The sequence below is a fragment of the Labeo rohita genome, chromosome 4, assembly GCF_022985175.1.
Source record: "Labeo rohita strain BAU-BD-2019 chromosome 4, IGBB_LRoh.1.0, whole genome shotgun sequence".
Lineage (NCBI taxonomy): Eukaryota > Metazoa > Chordata > Actinopteri > Cypriniformes > Cyprinidae > Labeo > Labeo rohita.
In genome coordinates, this window is record NC_066872.1 from 23,516,638 (window position 1) to 23,540,127 (window position 23,490).

Below are 23,490 nucleotides of genomic sequence, written 5' to 3' on the forward strand. Positions count from 1 at the left end.
TGGTATACAGCTGCGTTTACCTTGGACCTCAGAAAACACAGTGGACCAACACCAGCAGATGACATGGCACCCCAAACCATCACTGACTGTGGAAACTTTACACTGGACCTCAAGCAACGTGGATTCTGTGCCTCTCCTCTCTTCCTCCAGACTCTGGGACCCTGATTTCCAAAGGAAATGCAAAATTGACTTTCATCAGAGAACATAACTTTGGACCACTTAGCAGCAGTCCAGTCCTTTTTGTCTTTAGCCCAGACGAGACGCTTCTGACGCTGTCTGTTGTTCAAGAGTGGCCTGACACAAGGAATGCGACAGCTGAAACCCATGTCTTGCATATTTCTATGTGTAGTGGTTCTTGAAGCACTGACTCCAGCTGCAGTCCACTCTTTGTGAATCTCCCCCACATTTTTGAATGGGTTTTGTTTCACAATTCTCTCCAGGGTGCAGTTATCCCTATTGCTTGTACACTTTTTTCTTTTTTTCTACCACATCTTTTCCTTCCCTTCATCTCTCTATTAATGTGCTTGGACACAGAGCTCTGTGAACAGCCAGACTCTTTTGCAATGACCTTTTGTGTCTTGCCCTCCTTGTGCAAGGTTGTCAATGGTCGTCTTTTGGACAACTGTCAAATCAGCAGTCTTCCCCATGATTGTGTAGCCTACAGAACTAGACTGAGAGACCATTTAAAGGCCTTTGCAGGTGTTTTGAGTTCATTAGCTGATTAGAGTGTGGCACCAGGTGTGTTCAATACTGAATCTTTTCACAAGATTCTAATTTTCTGAGATACTGAATTTGGGGTTTTTAATTAGTTGTCAGTTATAATCATCAAAAATTAAAAGAAATAAACACTAGAAATATATCAGTCTGTGTGGAATGAATGTATACTTTATACAAGTTTCACTTCTTGAATGGAATTAGTGAAATAAATCAACTTTTTGAAGATATTCTAATTTTATGACCAGCACCTGTGATGTACTCGCCCCCCTGTCATCCAAGATGTTCATGCCTTTCTTTCTTCTGTCGTGAAGAAATTATGCTTTTTGAGGAAAACATTTCAGCATTTTTCTCCATATAATGGACTGATATGGTGCCCCGATTTTGAACTTTCAAAATGCAGTTTAAATGTGGCTTCAAACGATCCCAGATGCGGTTGCAAACGAGTCCAGCCGAGGAAGAAGGGTCTTATCTAGCGAAAAGCTCGGTTATTTTCATTAAAAAAAAAAAAAATACGATTTAAATACTTTTTAATCTTAAACGCTTGTTTTGTCTTGCTCTCCCTGAACTGTGTATTCTGGCTCAAGACAGTTAGGGTATGTCGAAAAACTCCAATCGTATTTTCTCCCTCAACTTTAAAAATCATTTCAAAATCATCCTACATTGCTGCAGAAGTACTGACCCAGTCTTTGCAAAGTGAACATGCAAAGAAGATCAAACACCATTAAAAAAAAAAAAAGGTAAAACAGCGATATAGGGTCATTTTGAAGTTGAGGGAGAACATAAGATGGGAGTTTTTCAACATACCCTAACTTTCATGAACCGGAAAAAAACAGTCCAGGCAGAGTAAGACAAGACAAGCGTTTGACATTAAAAAGTATATAAATTGTATAATTTTAATGAAAATAACCAATAAGGCCCTTCTTCCTCAGCTGGGATCGTTTACAACCGCATTTTGGATCCGCATTTAAAGTTCAAAATCGGGGCACCATATCAGTCCATTATATGAAGAAAAATGCTGAAATGTTTTCCTCAAAAAAACATAATTTCTTTACGACTGAAGAAAAAAAGACATGAACATCTTGGATGACAAGGGGGTGAATCTGTGAATGTGAATCTTTGTTTTGGAAGTGGACTTTTCCTTTAAGGATTCACCCATCCTAAATGTCTGTAAATACTAAGAGTGTCCCAAGTTCTTGTTATTGTCCTTACAACATAAAACAAAAGAGATGAGAGGTGTGCTGGTTTATGCTGCATGTGTCTCAGCTGACAGGTTCTGGATGTTGTTGGTTTGTGTCTTTAGGTGGGCAGCTTGTGCAGTTTTGACCTTTCTGAAGAGTGAATTTTGTGGGTCCTAGACGAATGATCTTCCCACTGCCCAAACACTCATCTCCCTTATACAGGACGGCAAACTGCAAAGCAAATACAATGGAGTCAGGTTGGAAAGAAAGATCCTGAGTACCATTTCCAAAATGCCCAGTCCTGTTCTATGTGTAGTTTTCAATGTGCATAAAGCAATAAGTCACAGAAGATTATACTACCATGATTTTAACCCAGTAATACAGTTCATTAATATAACAGTAGGCTGCTTCTAGTTCCCAATCAACCTAGCAAGCTTGAATGCTGCTCTAAATGTATAAAATACATATACAATAAATTTATAATACTATAAATTGCACAGAAAGCTGACTTGACACATTTCTTTTTGGCAAAACAAAAAAGGACTACAGTCCATTGTTTATAGAGAATATGTCATAGTGATGGAAGACAAGAGTTAAATACATCTAGTCAAAGGTTTCAGACCTATTTAAAAACAAAAATGTCCAACTAAAGTCCCAAAGTCTGGTGTAAATGTAAAACCACAAGTAAATGATTTAGAATGACACATCAGGAATTTAGTTAAACATTCAAGATACATTCTGCAGCGGTGTCGATATTTCTGGATTACCTGCCCAGGTGTCAGTGCTCTTATTGGCTCTTTCAACATTACCCACACTGACCCATCTAGATTCAAGGTTACAGTACATGGAGCTGAAAGAAACAAGAAGCTGATATTAGGACTGTTTACAACAGAACATTTTTGTACATGATTCCTATTATTGGTTACTAAAACCGAAAATAAAACTAATCAAAATGATCTTTAATAAAATATTACAAAATAAAAATGACATTTTTAAAAAATTAACATTCGGGCAAGTAAATGAAACTTAATTAAAGTACTACAATTTGTAAAAATAAAACTTTAAAAAAAGCTAAATAAAAATATTATAAAAATAAATAAAAATCACTAAACCTTAAACTAAAATTAAAATGAAAATAAAGGCTAATTCGAAATGTTAAAGGAGAAGTTCACTTCCAGAACAAAAATGTACAGATTTACTCACTCCCTTGTCATCCAAGATGTTCACGTCTTTCTTTCTTCAGTCGTAAAAAATTTTTTTTTTGAGGAAAACATTTTAGGATCCATATAGTCCATATAGTGGACTTCTTATGGTGCCTGTGAGTTTGAACTTCCAAAATGCAGTTTAAATGCAGCGCCAAAGGGCTCTAAACAATCCCAGCCTAGAAAGAAGTGTCTTATCTAGCGAAAGCGGTTATTTTCTTAAAATAAAAAAACAAAAGAATTGACAATTTATATACTTTTTAACCTCAAATGCCCGTCTTATCTAGCTCTGCATGAACTTTGTGTATTCTGGTTCAAGACAGTTAGGGTAGGTCAAAACTTCCATCTCATTTTCTCCTCCAACTTCAAAATCGTCCTACATCGCTGCAAAGGTACCGACCCAGTGTTTAAAACAGAGATTTAAGATGATTTTGAAGTTGGAGAATTTTTCGATCTACCCTAATTGTATTGACCCGGAATACACAGAGTTGACGCAGAGCATTTGAGGTTAAAAAGTATATAAATTGTAATTTTTTTAAGAAAATGACATTGTTTTGCTAGATAAGACACCTTATTCCTCGGCTGGGATTGTTTAGAGCCATTTGAAGCTGCATTGAAACTGCATTTTGGAAATTCGAAATCACAGGCACCACTGAAGTCCACTATATAGAGAGAATCCTGAAATGTTTTCCTCAAAAAAACAAATTTTTTTCGAATGAAGAATGGAAGACGAACATCTTGGATGACACGGGGGTTAGTAAATCATCTGTAAATTTTTGTTCTGGAAGTCAACTTCTCCTTTAATAAAATACTTTCAAAATATATAAATAATACTAAAATAACACTGCTGTAGACAAAACAGAAAAATATTGGCTGCTGGAAATTTTTTTTAACACTTTCCAGTTAAAATGGAAAACAAATGGAAAGCAACTGACTTAAAGGCATTCGGTTATTAAAACGGAAGTGACATTCCATCATCTGAGTGCGGACAAGTTCAGCAGGCGGGTCTTCGGCTATCCAGTGGAAGCGGTCTGTCTGTAATGTGTCTCGGAACAGTGCTGGGTGGTTAGTGGTTGGACCCTGCAAAAGATGGCATATTTTAATAATCAATCAGCCTGAAAAGTCATTTGTGGCCTTTTTTTAGCAAAATAAATTATGTAACTTACCACAAATACATCACCGGTTGTGATATCTTTATCAACTACAAACCAAGGATCCACCTGCCCTCCTATTCTAGCCCTCTGACCCAGTGTTAATGTGAACCAGCCTGTGGTGAAATACAGTAATAATGTGTGTATTAGTCAGTATCACAGATTGTACGAAGGATGCTATGAAGGAGAAAATGAACAATTATTCAATTAATATCCACCTTTATGCTGCCCCATGATCTTCCCATCTTCAATGGAGACAAAATTTCCCGGTTTGGGCTCTATATACTGTAATACATTTGACATAGACATGAAATAGTGCAAAATGAAGGATCTGCAGTAAATATTGAATAATGGCAATGACCAAAATACAGTACAAATTAGAGTCTGAAACACTCTTTCAAACAAACTATCTGTGGAAGGAGATTTTTAACTTGCAGAAAATGTTGATTGTATGAGGTTTGCCATTTCTGCCATCTTGTTACCAAAATGTGGGATATGTTTTAATACAGTTTATATATCTGATATTTAATTTAATAAAATATTAAATAAGAAGGTTAAAGAGGAAACTTTTTATGTAATATTTTATTTAAAAATATGTAAAATATATATTTAAAAACGTCAGTAAAAGTAACAGCATTAGATATTTAGAGCCAAATGTTGTTGTTGCTGAACTAACATTTCCTATAAATTAAAGAAAAAAAAAAGTATTTTTTTTTTCTTACAATAACTTAAATAAATATAGATAAATATTGTTAAGCTTGATAAATTCAGTCAACAATACATTGTGTGACACTTGGAAAAATAATAATTTTATCATATAAAAACATTTTCAGATTTTAATAGAAAGAAGATGTGACTGAGTGTTTTTATTGCTTTAAACAATAACAGGACACTACTTTGTACCCTGCATCAAACATACCTCAAGGATAAAATTCTCAAAATCTCTCTCTCCAATGAAACAGATCCCCATGCTCTTTCAGAGAAAAGAAAAAAAAATATTTTTTTAAATTAATTGCATTTACATATTTAGCAATTGAGCAGACACTTTTGTATTAATTAATCAGTGGAATATATAACATTTAAAATTCCAAGCACTACTAAATGGTACATGTCTCTTGCCAGAGATCCTGAATCTTGAATTAAAAGACTTAAAAAGTATGATTTATTTAATTCAGTACCTCTTTTTTCTTTAGAACATGCTGGAAGCCAGCCTCAGCAGCTATTTTCTTCACAAAGTCTTTGGTTAGCCCAGCTAGGGGAAATATTGTGTGTCGCAGAGCATCCTGGGAAATCTGACTGAGGAAGAATGTCTGGTCCTTCAAGAGATCAGCACCCTGATAGAGCCGCACAGCTAAGAAAAATTGCAGATACAACTGACATTAAAGCAATATAATTTTCTAACAAAAAAAGAAAAGTCCATGTCCATATTTGAAGCCAAAAAAATCAAAAGAAAAGAAAGATATATTTTGCATAAAGAAAAGTCTTTATTTATTTATTTACTTTTTTTCACCCCACTGTGACATTTTTGTCCCATTCTACACAGATATAGAATTTAAAGTACACATCATGGTGGTATTTGTTTATAATTGTAATTCTCTCTTTCTCTCTCTCTCAGCTTGCTCCCTTTTATCAGGGGTCATTTGTTTATAATTGTAATTAAATGTAAATATTTTTAAAACAATTTGAATAGGAAAAAAAAAAGAAATTAATGATTAAATAAAATAAAAATACAACATGGGTCTGGATGATTTTCATTACTAATTCTCAAATTTTGATTCGATACTAAAAAGAAAAATCCATCCTGCTCCTGTAAACACAATTTCCTCACTGTCCTGCACATACGTTATACTTACGCCTTCTAATTTCAAACCGATCTCTAAAGAGGGTTCTGGGAGGTGGAATGTACTTCTGTTGAAATACCTCCTCATCCTCCTGGGATGTCCGGGCGTAGTGTCCTGTTGCCATGGCATCAGCACCTGTTTTCAAATAAGACTGTGATGATGCTAAAAAAGACCACATACTTAAAAATTAAATAAAATCTATGCACCTCCTTTTACTTATTCTTGCTTAAAGTATTAGTTAAGTCCTACATTATTTAAGTCAAAAATTTCCATAAAACTTCTGCAAATGATTATTATTTTACCAAAATAAACAGGATCATACAAAATGCATGTTATGTTTTTTATTTAGTGCTGACCTGAATGAGATATTTCACATAAAAGATGTTTACATATAGTCCACAAGAAAAACATACTAGTTGAATTTATAAAAATGACTCTTTTCAAAAGTTTACATACACTTGATTTTTAATACTGTGTTCTTACCTGAATTAGCCACGGCTGTGTTTTTTTGGTTTGTTTGTTTTGTTTTTGTTTTGTTTTGTTTAGTAATAGTTGTTCATGAGTCCCTTGTTTGTCCTGAACAGTTACACTGCCTGCTGTTCATCAGAAAAATCCTTCAGGTTCCACAAATTCTTTGTGTATGTGCGTGTATTTGAACCCTTTCCAACAATGACTGATTTTGGAATGTATGATTTTGAGATCCTTTTTTTTACACTTAGGACAACTGAGGGACTCATATGCAACTATTACAGAAGGTTCAAATGCTCTCTGATGCTTCAGAAAGAAACACAATGCATTAAGAGCCAGGGGGTGAAAACTTTTAGAATTTGAAGAGCGGGGTAAATTTAACTTATTTTGTCTTCTGGGAAACATGCAAGTATCTTCTGTAGTTTCTTAAAGGCAGTACTAAATGAAAAAAGATATTTAGGCAAAGTAGAAAAAATGTACTCATCTTCATTCTGTTCAAATGTTTTCACCCCCTGACTCTTAATGCTTTGTTTTTCCTTCTGGAGCATCAGGTGAGTGTTTGAACCTTCTGTAATAGTCCCTCAGTTGTCCTCAGTATGAAAAGATCATACAGTCATTGTTGCAAAGGGTTCAAATACACAAAAATGCTGAAAAAAAAAAAAAGAAGAAGAATTTGTGGGATCTGAATGTTTTTCGAAGAACAGTAGGCAAACATGGGGCTCATGAACAACTATCACTAAACCAAACAAAACAAAACTAACAAACAACCAAACAAAGCTGTGGATCATTCAGGTAACAACACAGTATTAAGAATCAAGTGTATGTAAACTTTTGAAGAGGTTCATTTTTTATAAATTGAACTATTATTTTCTTTTGTGGACTATATGTAAACATCTTTTATATGAAATATCTTATTCAGGTCAGTACTAAATAACATGCATTTTGTATGATCCCTCTTATTTTGGTAAAATAATTAACATTTTGCAGATTCTGCAAGGTGTATGTAAACTTTTGACTTCTGCTGTATTATGTATCTCTTCATTAATCTCACTTAACTTACCTAAAGTATTAACTGCATACTGATAGAAGTGCTTAAACTTGATGTATTTGTTACACATTATGTCTGGATTTGGTGTCCTGCCCTTCTCATATTCCCTAAGAAGATTGCTACAAAATAAAGAGAAAAAGAAAAGAGAATATGAACAAACTGTGTACAACATTTTGAATTCAGTGATCTTGAAATATGAACCACCACAATATTTACCTAAACACTTCATGCCAGTATTCTTTGACATATGAGACCTGGTGGAAAGGCATATCCAGCATCTTACACACTTTATAAGCATCTTCACAGTCTCTCTCTGATGGACAGACCCCTCTCTCATCCTGAGAGTCCCAGTTCTTCATGAACACACCAGTCACATGATAACCTGATAGCAAAGAAACACATATCATACTAAATCTACAAACAAATGATGCTAGTTTGAACACCACAGAGTTACTTTTTTGTCTCCAACTCTGCGCAATGAACTTTATATGTATTGTTTTATCATTTTTTAAACATAAACAGCTTTCTTGAAATGTTTTTTTCTTTCATGTTTTTGTTTAAATGCTATTTTCTAGAATATTTTGTATCTAATTCAAATTAAAACATTCAAATAAAAAGTTGATTTAACATTCATACATATAGTTTGGCTTAAGTTTCCAAATACTTTATTATTGTTACAATAAATTAAACATACAATCCATAACAGAATATAAGCACATTACAACGTTTAATACACAATTTGTATTACTGTTAATAAATTAATAAATTATTATATAATATTATAATATACAATTATAGCATGTTATTTTATACATCCACACAAAGTACAACAGAGTTTATGGGTGACTGAAAACATACAACTTACGAAACTTACGTAACTTAGGAAATGTTTTGATGTTCATAATGTGTCCAGTGAACAAGACTGTAAGTTTAGTAAGTTAATGTAGTAAAAATGTGTAAAATTGTAATGAGTTTTGACTAGACTAATATCTTACCCATTCTTTTGAGTAACAATGCACTGACAGAACTGTCAACCCCTCCAGACATAGCACAAACAACATGTCTGAGTACACTCATGACATCTATTTTAATAACCGCTTAAACACTTTTAATCAGACAAGTAAAGAGAAATTTAAAGACATTTCACGCCTCTGCCATGAAGGTCGCCATACTTAAAGCTCTTTTCAAAATATTGACCGATCGGAAACAAAAACCGGCACTAATGAAAGCATGGTTCCGGGCATTGCTCTTAGTGGAACTCTTTAAACGGTAACACTGCAAGTAAAGCGTGGCGTTTAAAGTCCATAGAAATATAATAAGCAGTAGAATGGTAAAAAGAAATTGCGATAAAGTGAATGGGCGTGACTCTGTGGTTAATTCCAATTGGTCGGTTCACCATATAATTCTTCTGTTTAAATGAAACATTGGAAGTTTTATATAAAGGTTAATATATATTCTAATAAATCTAACATCTAACAAATATATGAGATCTCACAATAAATGTATATATGCAAGCTGCCGAAGTCTGTATTTATTCGATTTGAATTAGGCTTATACTTTAAGGTGCAAATACATACAGTTATTAAATTATAAGCTCCACAAATATCTATCAGCATTATAGGCATATTAAACGATGAAGTATTTATTTATATCATGCTGATATTTGTTACAAATATAACTTAAGTCGAGGATTATTATTATTTTTATTTTTATTTTTTTTCTGAGCCATCGAGCTCTCCCTACAGGAATAACCAGTTTGTGCCTCATAACGATTATTGACTGGTAATGTCCACCCAATCACTGTTTCATATTCATCAAAGGGTCTTTCACCGTTTCTTGGTCGTAATAACCGCAAATCAAATTGCTTAATTTGGAAAAGCAGCCTTATATTATACCCAGCATTATATTTTTGGATTGCACTTTCGGTTTTACGGTAATATTATCATCCAGAAATATTGTTTGTCAAAGCAGCAGTATAGTGCGACTAAATGCAGTTCAACTGAAAACTTTCGGGCTGTTATTTATAAGTTTTATGGTTGGGATATTCCAAAATAAACAATTATTTGCCGCCATTTGTTTCTGAAAACCTCTGTGCTGTACAGTTGAATTTATCTCTCTTTTTTTCCTCGAAAACATAGGGTAGAACAATCTAAATCTCTGCTGTGTTCAATGAATTAGCAATCAAAACTAGTTCTTTTAACAGATTTGTTAATGAAAACAATAATACACGATGTAATGAATAATACTACAGTATTAATAAATTATAAAAAATGTAACTATTAATATATTTAATAATTACTACTTTTATTTTTAGCATATTACATTTATTATTTGTTTATTTATTTATTTATTAGCTATACATCTAACAAAGTTTCACTGATCAGCCAAGAACAATGGGAGATGTCTCAGCAGACAACATTACTATAGAGATGCTTAAAGAGGCACATGAGACTGTCAGATGCAGTCCGCTGGATGTGATCAACACACCAATCATCCGATGGTGCCAAACCACACTGCCACTCAACACCTCCTCCAATATTCACATCAAACTGGAGAACATGCAGAGGACCGGTCAGTTTGTGTTAACTCTGTTTGCTTTGGCTATGACAGCAATGTGCAAGCATATCACGTTTTGTGTTCTTTCTTCTACCACCAGGTTCTTTTAAGATAAGAGGTGTTGCAAACCAGTTTGCCAAGAGACTCAAAGGGGGCCATTTTGTGACCATGTCTGCTGGGAATTATGGAAAGTCTTTTGCATATGCATGTAAGCATTATGGATCCAAAGGCAAAGTGGTGATGCCAGAAACCGCCCCCATCTCCAGATCTATTCTGATACAAGTACGACACTCTCATTTATACACTTTACTGATTACAGTTTTTTTGTTACTGAATCTGTCAAACATTTGTAGAGTTTGGGAGTTGAGGTCGAAAGAGTGCCAACTACTCATCTGATTGATGTTGTTAACCGAAGTGTTCAAGAGGACAGCATGACTTTCCTACATCCCTATGATGATCCGGATCTCATCGCTGGACATGCTGGGTTAAGTACATGTCTGGGATAGTTCTTTATTTACTCACCCATAAGAAATCATGTTGTGGTCTTTGGAACATAAAATTAAGATATTTTTGATGAAATCCTAGAACTTTCTGACCCTGCATAGACAGCAATGGAACTGACACCTGACACCCAGAAAGGTAGTAAGGACATTCTTAAAATACTCATGTGACATTAGTGGTTCAATGTAATGTTATGAAGCTACGAGAATACTTTTTGTGCGGGTTCTACGTCAGAACATCATGGTACTCTCATGAACGCACATCGAAGACTGACATGGAAGAGAAGAAATTGTCACATGGACTATTTTAATGACGTCCTTACTACCTTTTTGGGCCTTGAATGTGTCAGTTGCATTGCTGTCTATGCAGGGTCAGAAAGTTCTTGGATTTTATCAAAAATATCTTAATTTGTGTTCCGAAGACAGGTTTGGAACAACATGAGGGTGAGTAATTATTGACAGAATGTTTATTTCTGGGTGAACTATCCCTTTAAAGGTACATATTACTGTTTGAAGTGCATGATAAATTGAACATATGCATCGATAATGGAATATATTGTAACTGGTTCACTCATACCAGTGTCTTTTGGAATGGTAGCTTAGGTTTTGAGATCCTGGAGGTTGTACCCTATCCAGATGTTGTGGCTGTTTGCTGTGGTGGAGGAGGGCTACTTGCTGGTGTGGCAGCTGCTATCAAATTGTCTGGTTGTGGGGACACAAAGATCTATGGAGTGGAACCAGAAGGAGGTGATAATTAAAATTATATTTTACAATGATGTTTAATAGTGTTGAGTCATGCTTAAAGGAGAACTCCACTTCCAGAACAACAATTTACAAATAATTTACTCACTCCCTTGTCATCCAAGATGCTCATGTCTTTCTGTCTTCAGTCGTAAAGAACTTATGTTTTTTGAGGAAAACATTTCAGGATTTTTCTCCATATAGTGGACTTTAATGTTGTCCCCGAATTTGAACTTCCAAAATGTAGTTTAAATGCAGCTTTAAAGGGCTTTAAAAGATCCCAACTGAGGAAGAAGGGTCTTATCTAGCAAAATGATTGTATATTTTCTAAAAAAAAAAAAAAAAAAAAAAAAAAATATTTTTTTTTATTGTTTGTATACTTTTTAACCACAGGCTCATCTTGTCTAGGTCTGCCTGGACTCTGTTTTTTTCCAGTACAAGACAGTTAGGGTATGTCGAATAACTCCCATCTCATTTTCTTCCTCGACTTCAAAATCGCCCTTCATCGCTGCAGAAGTACCGACCAGTGTTAAATAGTGGGTAAAATAGTGATGTAGGATGATTTTGAAGTTGGAGGAGAAATTGAGTTTTTCGACATAACCCAACTGTCTTGAACGGGAAAAAAGACATTAAAGACAAGATGAGCGTTTGAGGTTAAAAAGTTTATAAACTGTAATTTTTAAAAAGAAAATGACAGATTGTTTTGCTAGAAAAGACCCTTTTAGAAATATTAGTTAATATAACATAATGTAGTTAACTAATAAATAAATTCCCTCTTCTAAAGTGTTACCGAAAAGGTTAACACCTTAACCTTAACCTTAACAGGTTAACCTTCAAGCAATCATATCAGCGAATTAAAAAAAGCATAATTAAACTTTCATCACACTTCACTTTGTCTTGCAATTTGTGCCAGGAACAAAATACGTAATGGGAAATAATGAGTTTGACAAAGCTGATATAATTGCACCATAAAAGTCCATAGTTGAAATTTACTTGTTTAAACCATGCAATTATTTTGTAAGGCGTCACTCCCTTAATTATGATGTCAGATCAAATTATAATTTTTAAAACGGAATTTCACAGCATGACGGGGTTGAACAAAAAGTGCAGACAAATCGTTTTAGAAAAAATTAACATAGACTGTAAAAGCATATTTTAACTTGGCCTCATGTTGTTCCAAACCCACAAGACTTTAATTAATTTTAAAAACACAAATGAAGATATTTTTTATGTCCATCCATCAAAAGTCTAGGTGAACCACCTCATTATTAGTGACGAATAAAGGCTTGATTTTCTGACAGAAAAGTATTTTTTGAATTAAAATGAAGGCTTAGTTCATTATCCTATTAATTAAATCACTAGTAAGTGAATAACACTTTTTTTTCTCTGACATGTGCACGTTCATTTAAATAAAACCTTTTGATTTTTAACAGCATGTACAATGTACAAGAGCTTCATTGAGAAGAAGCCGGTTGGTATGGATGCCAAAAGCATTGCATCAGGGCTAGCGCCACCATTTGCAGGTATGAATCCTACTTTGAGTAAAACTTTAAGGATTTTTTATAACTGTGCACTATTTCAGACTAAGGATTTGTATTTGGGCTTTTTGAACCTTGTGTACTGGGATTCACCCTCAGGTTCTTTGCCGTATGAGCTGTGTCAGAAGTATGTTGAGAACATTGTGCTGGTGACCGATGAGGAGATCAAATCTGCAGTTTCCACACTTTATAAGGCTGGACTCGTGGTTGAACCTTCAGGCACTGCGGCATTTGCTGCCATCATGAATGAGAAAATACCAGATATCAATGGCAAGAATGTGGTGGTCATCCTCAGCGGAGGAAACATTGGCAAAGATGAGCTTAGCAACTTTCCTGACTAAGTTAAAGAGTTAGTTCATTTAAAAATAATAATAAGAAGAATAATAGCATATATGGGCTGTCAGGTTCCATAAAATCAATCAATATATGGGAAAAAAGCAGCATAAAGTTCTACAAAATATTCTGTTCCACAGAAGAAAGAAAATGAGAGTGAGTAAATAATAACAGATTTATGTTTGGGATAACAACAAATTTTGCCATGTTGTTTGTGAGTTTATATCCATTTAGTCATAATCTCTTGTGTTTAAGGTGAATTACATTCATCTTTTAAAGGAGAAGTCCACTTCCAAAACAAAGATCCACATATAATGTACTCACCCCCTTGTCATCCAAGATGTTCATGTCTTTATTTCTTCAGTCGTAAAGAAATTATGTGTTTTGAGGAAAACATTTCAGCATTTTTCTCCATATAATGGACTGCTATGGTGCCCCGATTTTGAAATTCCAAAAGGCAGTTTAAATGTAGCTTCAAATAATCCCAAATGCGGTTGTAAATGATCCCAGCTGAGGAAGAAGGGTCTTATCTAGGTGAAACGATTGGTTATTTTAATTAAAAAAAATGTATTTAAATACTTTTTAATCTCAAACACTCGCCTTGCTCTCCTTGAACTCAAGACAGTTAGGTATGTGGAAAAACTCGAAAAATCGTATTTTCTCCCTCAACTTCAAAAATCATTTCAAAATCATCCTACATCGCTGCAGAAGTTCCGACCCAGTCTTGTGAACATGCAAAGTGAACATGCAAAGAAGATCAAACACCCTTAACAAAAAAGGTAAAACAGCGATATAGGATGATTTCGAAGTTGAGGGAGAACTTGAGATGGGAGTTTTTCGTCATACCCTAACTGTCATGAACCGGAACAAAAACAGCCCAGGCAGAGTAAGACAAGACATTAAAAAGTATATAAATTGTATTATTTTTTATTAAAATAACCAATTGTTACGCTAGATAAGACCCTTCTTTCTCTGCTGTGATCGTTTACAACCGCATTTGGTCTCGTTTGAAGCCGCATTTAAACTGCATTTTGGAAGTTCAAAATCAGGGCACCATAGCAGTCCATTATATGGAGAAAAATGCTGAAATATTTTCCTCAAAAAACATAATTTCTTTATGACTGAAGAAAGAAAGACATGAACATCTTGGATGACAAGGGGGCGAGTAAACTATTTGTAAATTGTTGTGGAGTTCTCCTTTAAGTACAAAATCTTATATCTTATATATCTTATGATTTCCCCCTTTAAAGCGGCTCACTCACATCTGCATTAAAGAGGAGATCTGAAAAGTAGAAATACAGTGTGTTTATTCAAAATATAAATATATCAATGTATAGATTAGCTATGCAGCATCTTTAGTAGCCATCCTGCAAACAACAGCGTCCAAAAGACTCCCACACTTTTCCTCCTGTGGTGCGATTTTGTAGAGCTGTAATGAGAGACATAGATTTACTTTTTAAACAAATGCAAAAAATGTACTCTAAATTGTTCTACATCAGTATTGTGTAAACACAGACATACCTTTTTAATCTTGGCGACATCAGTCAAATCAGACACTTGATCAACTGCAATCTGTTCTCCGTCCACTTTTGAGATGATGTCATCGATGTTAAGGGTCTCATCTTTGTTGTGTACTAACACAATGTGAACTGCACTGTCACTGTCTGAGATCCCAAACCTTTTAAATGCTTCCGATATCTGCCAAACATTAAAATTTGTTAAAACTGCACACTGTAAATGAATATGGTCCGTGTCAGTTGTGTTCCTGTACTGAAATATCACTCACGTTGTTTGTGGGTGAAAGATTGAAAATGATTTCCGAGTAAAGGCTCCGGGTTTTCATTTTCCCATTTTTATGTAGGTGAACGGCTTTATTTGTTGCCACCAGGATCTGGAATGCATCCACAACCTTTATAGAGAACATGAAATTAGTAAATATATGGCAAATATATTAAAATTTAGCTTTACATACAGAGGAATAAATATTATTTTTATGGTATTATCATATAAATATTATCACACACTACCTGTATTTAAAACGGTTTTTCCATGAAACCCTACAAAGCAGGGTATTAACATGGTACTTTTCAACGGGAACTATGGATACCTTGTTGAATTTTTGTATATAAAGTTTATAACAGTGAGCTATAAATGAGTTTGTACATAATTTGATAAGTGTTACGTGATCTTACCATTGATGGATTGATCAAGGCGCCTTTTATTTCTCCATTCACTGCCATTTTTCTCAACTCCGTCGCATTTTTTACATCTTTGAAAAGCAGTTGAGTCACCATGTATTCAGGAAACAGTTCTAACTCTTGCGTAAGATGCATTATTAATATTTTAATGTCTATAGTACAGCATGAACTTCATCTAGACAGCATGCGGTTCAGTGTGTCCATAGACGGAACAATAATAATGTGACACCGTCATTTGCTAAGGGAAGTGTTCCGACTCGGTAAATTTCAGTCGATGTAATTGTGTGTATATCATATTACATTTATTACAAAAACGTACATTAATGACATACAGCCAGGTTTTAGTTTATGAAGAATTTACGACAACTACAAAAACAATACACTGGCGCAGTGGTTAGTATGCGAGAGAGATGTATGAAATGGGCGGGGCATATGGGCTCAGAAGTCGTTTCTAATTGGTCGACTAGCTATGATTGACGTATACGTGGGCACATCGGCTTGTTAGTTTTTTTTTTTTTTTTTTTTTTTTTTTTTAATTCCATTTTATTGAGATTACAGAGGCGGATTTGTGTGCCATGCACTAATCTTTATACATGATGTAATTTAAAAATGATTCTTACTAGAGAATAAATCATTATGATTTTTTAAATAAAGAATTTAATAAGGAGCATATCATAGTAAAAGTGATGTACATATTTAAATATGACTACCTTATTACTTACAACGTATTTATTATTATTTTAATAGTCTGTGACAGCATCGGGGTGGAACTGCTTGTTCACGCTTCCGGCTTTTCGGACGCAAGTATGTGACGTACCAGTAAGCTGTCAAAAATCAAAACTTAAAAATGCGATTTTTGCATATACTTGCACATTTTTGATACTCTGGAGGAAAATCCATTGCAGGGAATGAATGCTTCGCATACTATCTTAACCGTCCTCATATATAATTCATTTCCATAAGTGTATTATCAAAGATCGCGTGTTTTTGTGTTTGTTTGAATAAGGATGGAGAAATTTGAGGTTTATATCTTCACAGCTCTGTGCAGCGTTAACTTTCTCATATCCTGCCTTTTGTTCTCTAAAATCACGCGGGAACAGAGAGATCCGTACATGGATGAGATATTCCATGTTCCTCAAGCCCAGAAGTACTGTGAGGGGAAGTTTAATGAGGTATGATTGTTGATGATGGTTGAATTTCTCAGTGTGTTTATGTTTTTGGTCATTAATGCCCATGTGTCCATTTCCACAGTGGGATCCGATGATCACCACTCTTCCCGGGTTGTATCTGGCATCAGTGGGTCTGATCAAGCCGGTGGTGTGGCTGGCGGATCTGAAGGGCAGTGTGGTCTGCTCTACTGCCATGCTGAGATTCATCAATCTGCTCTTTAATAGTGGGAATCTCTACATAATCTACCTGATCATTTGCAGACTGCACATGAAAGATAAGGTGTCTGATTTTCTTTCTTTCTTTCTTAAAGTTTAATGTTGATTCTTCCAGTAGTGGCACATTGCATAAGTTAGTTGACTTTTTTTTAAATACTGAAAAATACAGTGAATAATTTGCTTATGCCCTTGATCAACCTTAAAGTGTATGTGTAGTTTCCTATTGTTTGTAATATTAATTACGTTTTATAATGTATAAGCCTTGTTGGCTTAAAGGCACTACAATTATATATGTTCAAATATCTGTCTATCTAGCTATCTATCTATATAATATAAATAATAGGAAAGTAAATTTTCCTTGGTTTTAAAGCTCTTCATAATAATAATATATTATTGTAAGGATACAGGCAAATGGTTAGGAGGCAAATCACCAAATCAGTTGTTACAGCTTATTTTAAACATATATAAACATCTTAACTATTATATATTAATGATCAAGGGGGATGCATGGTTAGAATGCAAGCAACAAAAATAAATAAATAAATACCCTTTGACACTATTTCAAAAATATTTTAATTAATTTCTAAATGTATTCTAGCGAGCTATTCTTTTCTTTAAAATGACCTTACTGGACATATTTTTTAATACATATAATTGATAATAATAATAATAAATTTTAAGCATCATTACTCCAGTCACTTGAAGGGGGAGAAATTAATACTTTTATTTAGCAAGGATGCTTTAAATTTATCAAATGTGATGATAAAGACATTTATAATGTTACAAAAGATTTCTGTTTCAGATAAAATGCTGTTCTTCTGAGCTTTCTATTCATCAAAGAAACCTACTCAGCTGTTTTCAACATAATAATAATAATAATAATAATAAAAAAAAAAAAAGTAAACATGTTTAGCAGCAAATCAGATTAGAACGATTTTTGAAGCTTTGAAATCACAGGAATGAATTGCATTTTTAAATATATTCAAATCGTAAACACTTATTTTAAATAGCAAAAGTATTTCAAAGTATTACTGTTTTTGCTGTACTTTGGATTAAATAAATGCAGGCTTGGTGAGCAAAAGGGGCTTTTAAAAAAAAAAAACATAAAAAATTACTGTCCAGAAACTTTTGACTGGTAGTGTGTATTTATATAATAAATCTTTTTTTATTATTATTTTTTTATATTAGTTTTTTAAAATGGTTGGTATCATGGTAATAACAGCAGATTTTATTAAATTTCTAACAAAAAGTTAAATCTTTATTTTAAAGCTCTTCATAATAGCTTATTATTTTTATTTTTATTTTTATTATATTTATTGAGGGCATGCATGGTTAGGAGGCAAGCCAAAAATAGAAGAAAAACTGACAAATGTTTTATTAGTAGTAGTATTATTTCATATTTTCTATAATTATAATTTTTATTTATTTTTTTAATCTGAAGAAACTAACTAGTTCTTGCACATTCAAAACTCTCAATTGTTGAGTGTTGCTGGTTGCTAAGATGTGAAGTTATATAAAAACAATGATAAACCATAACAAAATCAGTTGTTACAGTAAATTATAAACATATATAAACATCATAATTTATTATATATTAATTATCGAGGGGGATGCATGGTTAGGAGGCAAGCAAGAAAATTAGTAAATACCCTTTGACACTCTTATAAAAGTATTTTAATTCATTTCTAGATATATATTTTAGCTAGCTATTATTTTCTTTAAAATGACTGTACTTAACAGAATTTTCAGTGAATATAACAGTAATTTCATAGTAAATACACAGTAACTAGATATTGTAATTAACCATAGAAACTGTGACTGGTGATTGCACATGCAAAACATTTTTATGTGGTTGCTGAAATGTAAATTGTTTTTCAGCATTGTGTTGGGTGCGGTCTATTTTATTTTTATTTTTTTTTTTTTTTATTGTCCACCAAAAGTAAATGTATAGTTTCAACAAAGACACCTGGCAACCACCCAAAACAATGTAATTGTATAGCCTTGGAATGAAGTTGATTGACACCCCCAAAGCAACTGTAAAGTGTAATACTATGGTGTTATATTTCATTCTCTTTCTCTAGTCCCGTTCTGCCACTCGTCGAATGTTCTCTGCCCTTGCTCTGTCCACATTCCCAGTGCTGTACTTCTTCACGTTCCTGTATTACACTGATGCCGGCTCCACATTCTTCACCCTCTTCATGTACCTCATGGCACTGTATGGATCTCACAAAGCCGCGGCGCTTCTGGGTGTCTGTGCCATCCTCTTCCGCCAGACCAATATCATCTGGGTCGCGTTCTGTGCTGGCACCGTAGTGGCTCAAAAAATGGACGACAGCTGGCGGACTGAATCGAAGAAGCGAGACGAAAAGTCACCCTCTCAGGTCCCTCCAACCATCAATGGGGCAATAAGAGTAATGCGTTTCCTGTTGGAATTCCTCAAAACGCCCAACAATATAAAAGCCGTGGTCTTGTCAACATGGCCATATATTGCCGTAGCTGTTGTTTTTGCAGTTTTCATTGTGTTGAACGATGGAATTGTGGTTGGAGATCGTAGTAGTCACGAAGCATGTATGAACTTTCCTCAGATTTTCTATTTCCTGTCGTTTACTCTTATATTTTCTCTTCCTACCTCACTGAGTTACCAAAGGGTAGTCAGGTTTCTACAGTCTTTAAAAAAGCAGCCCTTAATTTATGCCGTACTGATGATGTTCTCCTTGTTTTTAGTCTGGAAGTTCACATTTGTTCATAAATACCTGCTTGCAGACAATAGACACTTTCCGTTTTACATATGGAATAGGATTTTCCAGAGACATGACCTTGTGCGCTTCCTGTTAGTCCCTGGATATGTGTTTGCAGCATGGAACTTTCTAGATACTTTGAGGTCCAAGTCGTTGTTTTGGTTTTTGGCTTTCTCCACATGTCTGGTGGCGGCCACTGTTCCGCAGAAACTCTTAGAGTTCCGATATTTTATCCTTCCGTATCTGTTATATCGCGTCCACATCCCTGTGCCATCTTTACCCAGATTGCTTCTTGAGTTTGGCCTGTATACAGCAGTTAACGCAGCTACAGTTTATATATTCATCTATAAAACATTTCAGTGGCCCGACAGTACAGCTGCACAAAGATTCATGTGGTGACAAAAATATGAATTACAATTCTTGTTCTCACATTTTCTATCCACAAAGAAAAAGGAGTGATGTTTTCACCATTTATCAATAATAAATACAATTTTATTTCTGAATAAAATGCCATGACATTGCAATACTGTTGAGCCATGTTGAGTCTGGTTTTGATTTGCTGTTATTTTTATGTTCATTTGTTTGTTTTAAGCCACTGGTGACGTTAAGTTATTTGTAAAAGTATGAGCAAGGATTTCGTTTTTAGTTTACTTTGTATACTATAAAATACATATATGTATATGCAGTTACTGTTAAATGAAACCTTTCCTCTGACCGACCCAATCAGAATTAATGTTTGTTGTAATTTTTCCTGATATTAAGTAGGCATACAAGCTTCAGTTCACATTATGTTTGTGTATTAAATATTGTTTGAGTTGATTTAATTCAGATCATCATTATGGTGGCTATTGTTCTTTGTGTTCATTGTTGTGTAATTTTATATTTCCTTTTGTTATTTCATTTTTGTCTCATTTCCTTAAGGTAGACAACAGTTGTCAGGTTTTGAAATTTTGAAAGTCCTTATTGTACTTGGTTTGTGTCTGTTTCTCAAATTCTTATTTGTCTTCCCTCTTATTCCTTGTTTGGGATATTAAATTCATTTTGATACATAAACCTGACTGAATATGTTCATTATCTTCGTAACTTATTAGACCTTCTGGTTTAGTAAAGCCTGCAAAAGATGTAATGATGAGTTACTATGATGATAATATTGTTTGAATTACTGGCGATTTGAGAGAAAAGAAAGATCAGTTGAGGTCAAAAGTTTACATCCCCTTTTTAAACAAAAGATGGATCATACAAAATGCATGTAATTTTTTATGTAGTACTAACCTGAATAAGATATTTCACATTAAGGATGTTAACATATATTCCACAAGAGAAAATAATAGTTTTTAGAATTTATAAAAATTACCCCATTCAAAAGTTTACATCCCCTCGATTCTTAATACTGTGTTCTTACCTGAATGATCCACAACTGTTTTCTGTTTAGTGATATTTTTGTTTGTCCTGAACAGTTTAAACTGCCTGCTGTTCTTCAGAAAAATCCTCCAGGTCCCACAAATTCTTTGATTTTCCAGCATTTTTTGCATTTGAACCCTTTCCAACAATGACTATGATTTTGAGATCCATGTTGCACTGAGGACAACTGAGGGACTCAAATGCAACTATTACAGAAGGTTCAAATGCTCACTGATGCACCAGAAGGAAAATCATTCATTAAGAGCCGGGGGTGAAAACTTTTTGATTTTGTAGGTCAGGGTACATTTAACTTATTTTGTCTTCTGGGAAACATCTTCTGTAGCCTCTGAAGGGCAGTACTAAATGAAAAAATGTGCACATCTCCATTCTGTTCAAAAGGTTTCTAAAGAACAGCGAGGAGTTTACCTGTTCAGGACAAACAAGGGACTCGTGAACAACTATCACTAAAAAAAAAAAAAAAAAAAACAGCTGTGGATTATTCAGGTAAGAACATAGTATTAAGGATCAAGGGGATATAAACTTTTGAACGGGGTCATTTTTATAAATTCAACTATTATTTTCTTTTGTGGACTATATGTAAACATTTTATGTGAAATATCTTATTCAGGTCAGTACTAAATAAACAATAACATGCATTTTGTATGATCCCTCTTATTTTGGTAAAATAATTAACATTTAGCAGATTCTGAAAGGGGGTGTAAACTTTTGACCTCAACTGTACATTACCCAACAGTTTAATTAATTAGCTCAGAGACATATTAATCAAATTGTAACTTTAATTTGTACATTTACTCATGATGCCCCGATCCAGATTTCTCCCATACCCAGTCTCATATTCTTGAAAAGACAGTGAGATGCTTCACTTCCATAAAGCCATTTAGGAAAATTAACACTCATGTCGTTTCTGCTGGTTGACGTGAATCATCATCAAATATTTATGGCTGTAAAAAGTTTTTAATTTCTTCAGTAACCCTAATACACAGTTTTATGCGTCACTAATATCTACAGTTTGAAGGTCAGTGAAGGTTGAGCACTAGGTCAACAGTTCATGTGCTTTTAACTGTGTTTGAATAATGGTTAGGTTTATCTAAAATACAATAATTAGTTTAAAGTATTCATTGAAATATACACTGTTTAGACATAACATTATGACCACTGACAGGTAAAGTGAATAACTCCTGTTAAAACCTGTTAGTGGGTGGGATATATTAGGCAGAAAGTAAACATTTTGTCCTCAAAGTTGATTTGTTAGATGCAGAAAAAATGGGCAAGCATTGAGTATTTGAGCGAGTATGACAAGGGCCGAATTGTGATGGCTAGACGACTGGGTCAGAGGACCTCCAAAAGTGCAGCTCTTGTGGGGTGTTCCTGGTCTGCAGTGGTAAGTATCTATTAAAAGTGGTGCAAGGAATACTGTAAAAAATGCAAATGCATATTTTCCAGTTTATGAAACATTTTGAGTCTCAAATACTAAAAAAAAAAATGCTCTTTTCTTGAGACTACATAAAAGCCCTTGTCAGACCAACTAAATTGCCCCAAATGTTGTACCAACTAGTCAAAGAAAGAATTTCATATTGTTGAAATGTTAAGGCTTTGTGAGTTCCTAGCATGCATTGCAGCATGAATAAATTATGCAGTTACTGTTATAGGATTATTGTTTTGCTGTTTGCTGACTTAATTTAAACTTTTTGTTGTTGTTTTGTCATTATTGTTAGTTGCACTGTGATGTAAAGAGCTCATCTTTTTAACATTTGTTGATTAAAACCATTCTTGAGGTTTGTGTGTATACTTTTGAGGCCTAGAGTATGTTCAACCTCTTACATGTGTTTGCTAGATTTTTTTTACAAACAAAGCCAATGTTGTCTACATATTAGAATAATGAAGTTATTCATTAAGGATTCTGTAACAATTCTCTGTTTGTTATTTGTAAATGAACAAAAAATTGACAAAAAAAAAATAATAATAATAATAATTACCTCAACAACAGTAATTGTTGTTTCAGTTACTATGACAAGACTTTTTCTATTAGCAAAATAAGACAATTAGTATTGCATGAATAAACAAATTTATGTTGGCTAAATAAAGTATCTTTACTGAGAAAAACTAAAAAACTATTGTTGAGAGAATTCAAAAGTCTTACTGCATCAAGTTGCCTTACTTTTTTAAGTTTTCTCAACTATTTATTTTTTACAGTGAAGGAATAGTGGGGTCATGGCTCCCCAAGGCTAATTGATGTACATGGGGAGAGAAGGCTGGCCCATGTGGTCCGATTCGACAGACGAGTTACTGTAGCTCAAATTGCTCAATTTGCTCAAGAATACTCAAGTTAATGCTGGTTCTGATGAAAAGGTGTCAGAATACACAGTGCATCACAGTTTGTTGTGTATGGGGCTGCATAGCCGCAGACCAGTCAGGGTGCCAATGCTAACCCCTGTCCACCGTCCAAAGCGCCAACAGTGGGCATGTGAGGATCA

General features: G+C 34.1%; 4 protein-coding genes across 5 annotated transcripts; 2 read left to right on the forward strand and 2 right to left on the reverse strand.

Moving 5' to 3' along the window:
* Positions 1–1,758: 1,758 nt before the first annotated feature.
* Positions 1,759–8,777, reverse strand: trmu (tRNA 5-methylaminomethyl-2-thiouridylate methyltransferase). Of its 2 annotated transcripts, none has more exons than XM_051106923.1 (11): positions 7,822–7,857; positions 7,618–7,724; positions 6,573–7,204; positions 6,102–6,224; positions 5,427–5,599; positions 5,168–5,221; positions 4,467–4,533; positions 4,264–4,364; positions 4,033–4,177; positions 2,663–2,745; positions 1,759–2,126 (listed from the first exon to the last, which is right to left on the reverse strand). In XM_051106923.1, the coding sequence occupies exons 4-11, from the start codon at positions 6,211–6,213 to the stop codon at positions 1,977–1,979; spliced, it is 885 nt and encodes a 294-aa protein (XP_050962880.1). In that variant the 5' UTR covers positions 6,214–6,224; positions 6,573–7,204; positions 7,618–7,724; positions 7,822–7,857; the 3' UTR covers positions 1,759–1,976. The 2 variants fall into 2 exon arrangements, with proteins under 2 accessions (XP_050962880.1, XP_050962879.1); XM_051106922.1 differs by lacking the exon at positions 6,573–7,204 and adding an exon at positions 8,601–8,777 and having other exon boundaries at positions 1,760–2,126; positions 7,822–7,987.
* Positions 8,778–9,405: 628 nt separating this feature from the next.
* srr (serine racemase) lies at positions 9,406–13,639 on the forward strand. The gene is made up of 7 exons (XM_051106924.1): positions 9,406–9,538; positions 9,960–10,176; positions 10,262–10,443; positions 10,515–10,645; positions 11,260–11,408; positions 12,836–12,925; positions 13,040–13,639. Exons 2-7 carry the CDS (start codon positions 9,999–10,001, stop codon positions 13,279–13,281), a joined length of 972 nt encoding a protein of 323 aa, XP_050962881.1. The 5' UTR covers positions 9,406–9,538; positions 9,960–9,998; the 3' UTR covers positions 13,282–13,639.
* A 924-nt stretch (positions 13,640–14,563) lies between these two features.
* Positions 14,564–15,798, reverse strand: tprkb (Tp53rk binding protein). The gene is made up of 4 exons (XM_051107125.1): positions 15,466–15,798; positions 15,060–15,182; positions 14,795–14,971; positions 14,564–14,702 (listed from the first exon to the last, which is right to left on the reverse strand). Exons 1-4 carry the CDS (start codon positions 15,604–15,606, stop codon positions 14,616–14,618), a joined length of 528 nt encoding a protein of 175 aa, XP_050963082.1. The 5' UTR covers positions 15,607–15,798; the 3' UTR covers positions 14,564–14,615.
* A 367-nt stretch (positions 15,799–16,165) lies between these two features.
* alg10 (ALG10 alpha-1,2-mannosyltransferase) lies at positions 16,166–20,102 on the forward strand. Its single transcript, XM_051107044.1, has 3 exons — positions 16,166–16,643; positions 16,723–16,920; positions 18,938–20,102. The coding sequence occupies exons 1-3, from the start codon at positions 16,479–16,481 to the stop codon at positions 19,991–19,993; spliced, it is 1,419 nt and encodes a 472-aa protein (XP_050963001.1). The 5' UTR covers positions 16,166–16,478; the 3' UTR covers positions 19,994–20,102.
* The last annotated feature ends 3,388 nt before the right edge of the window (positions 20,103–23,490 follow it).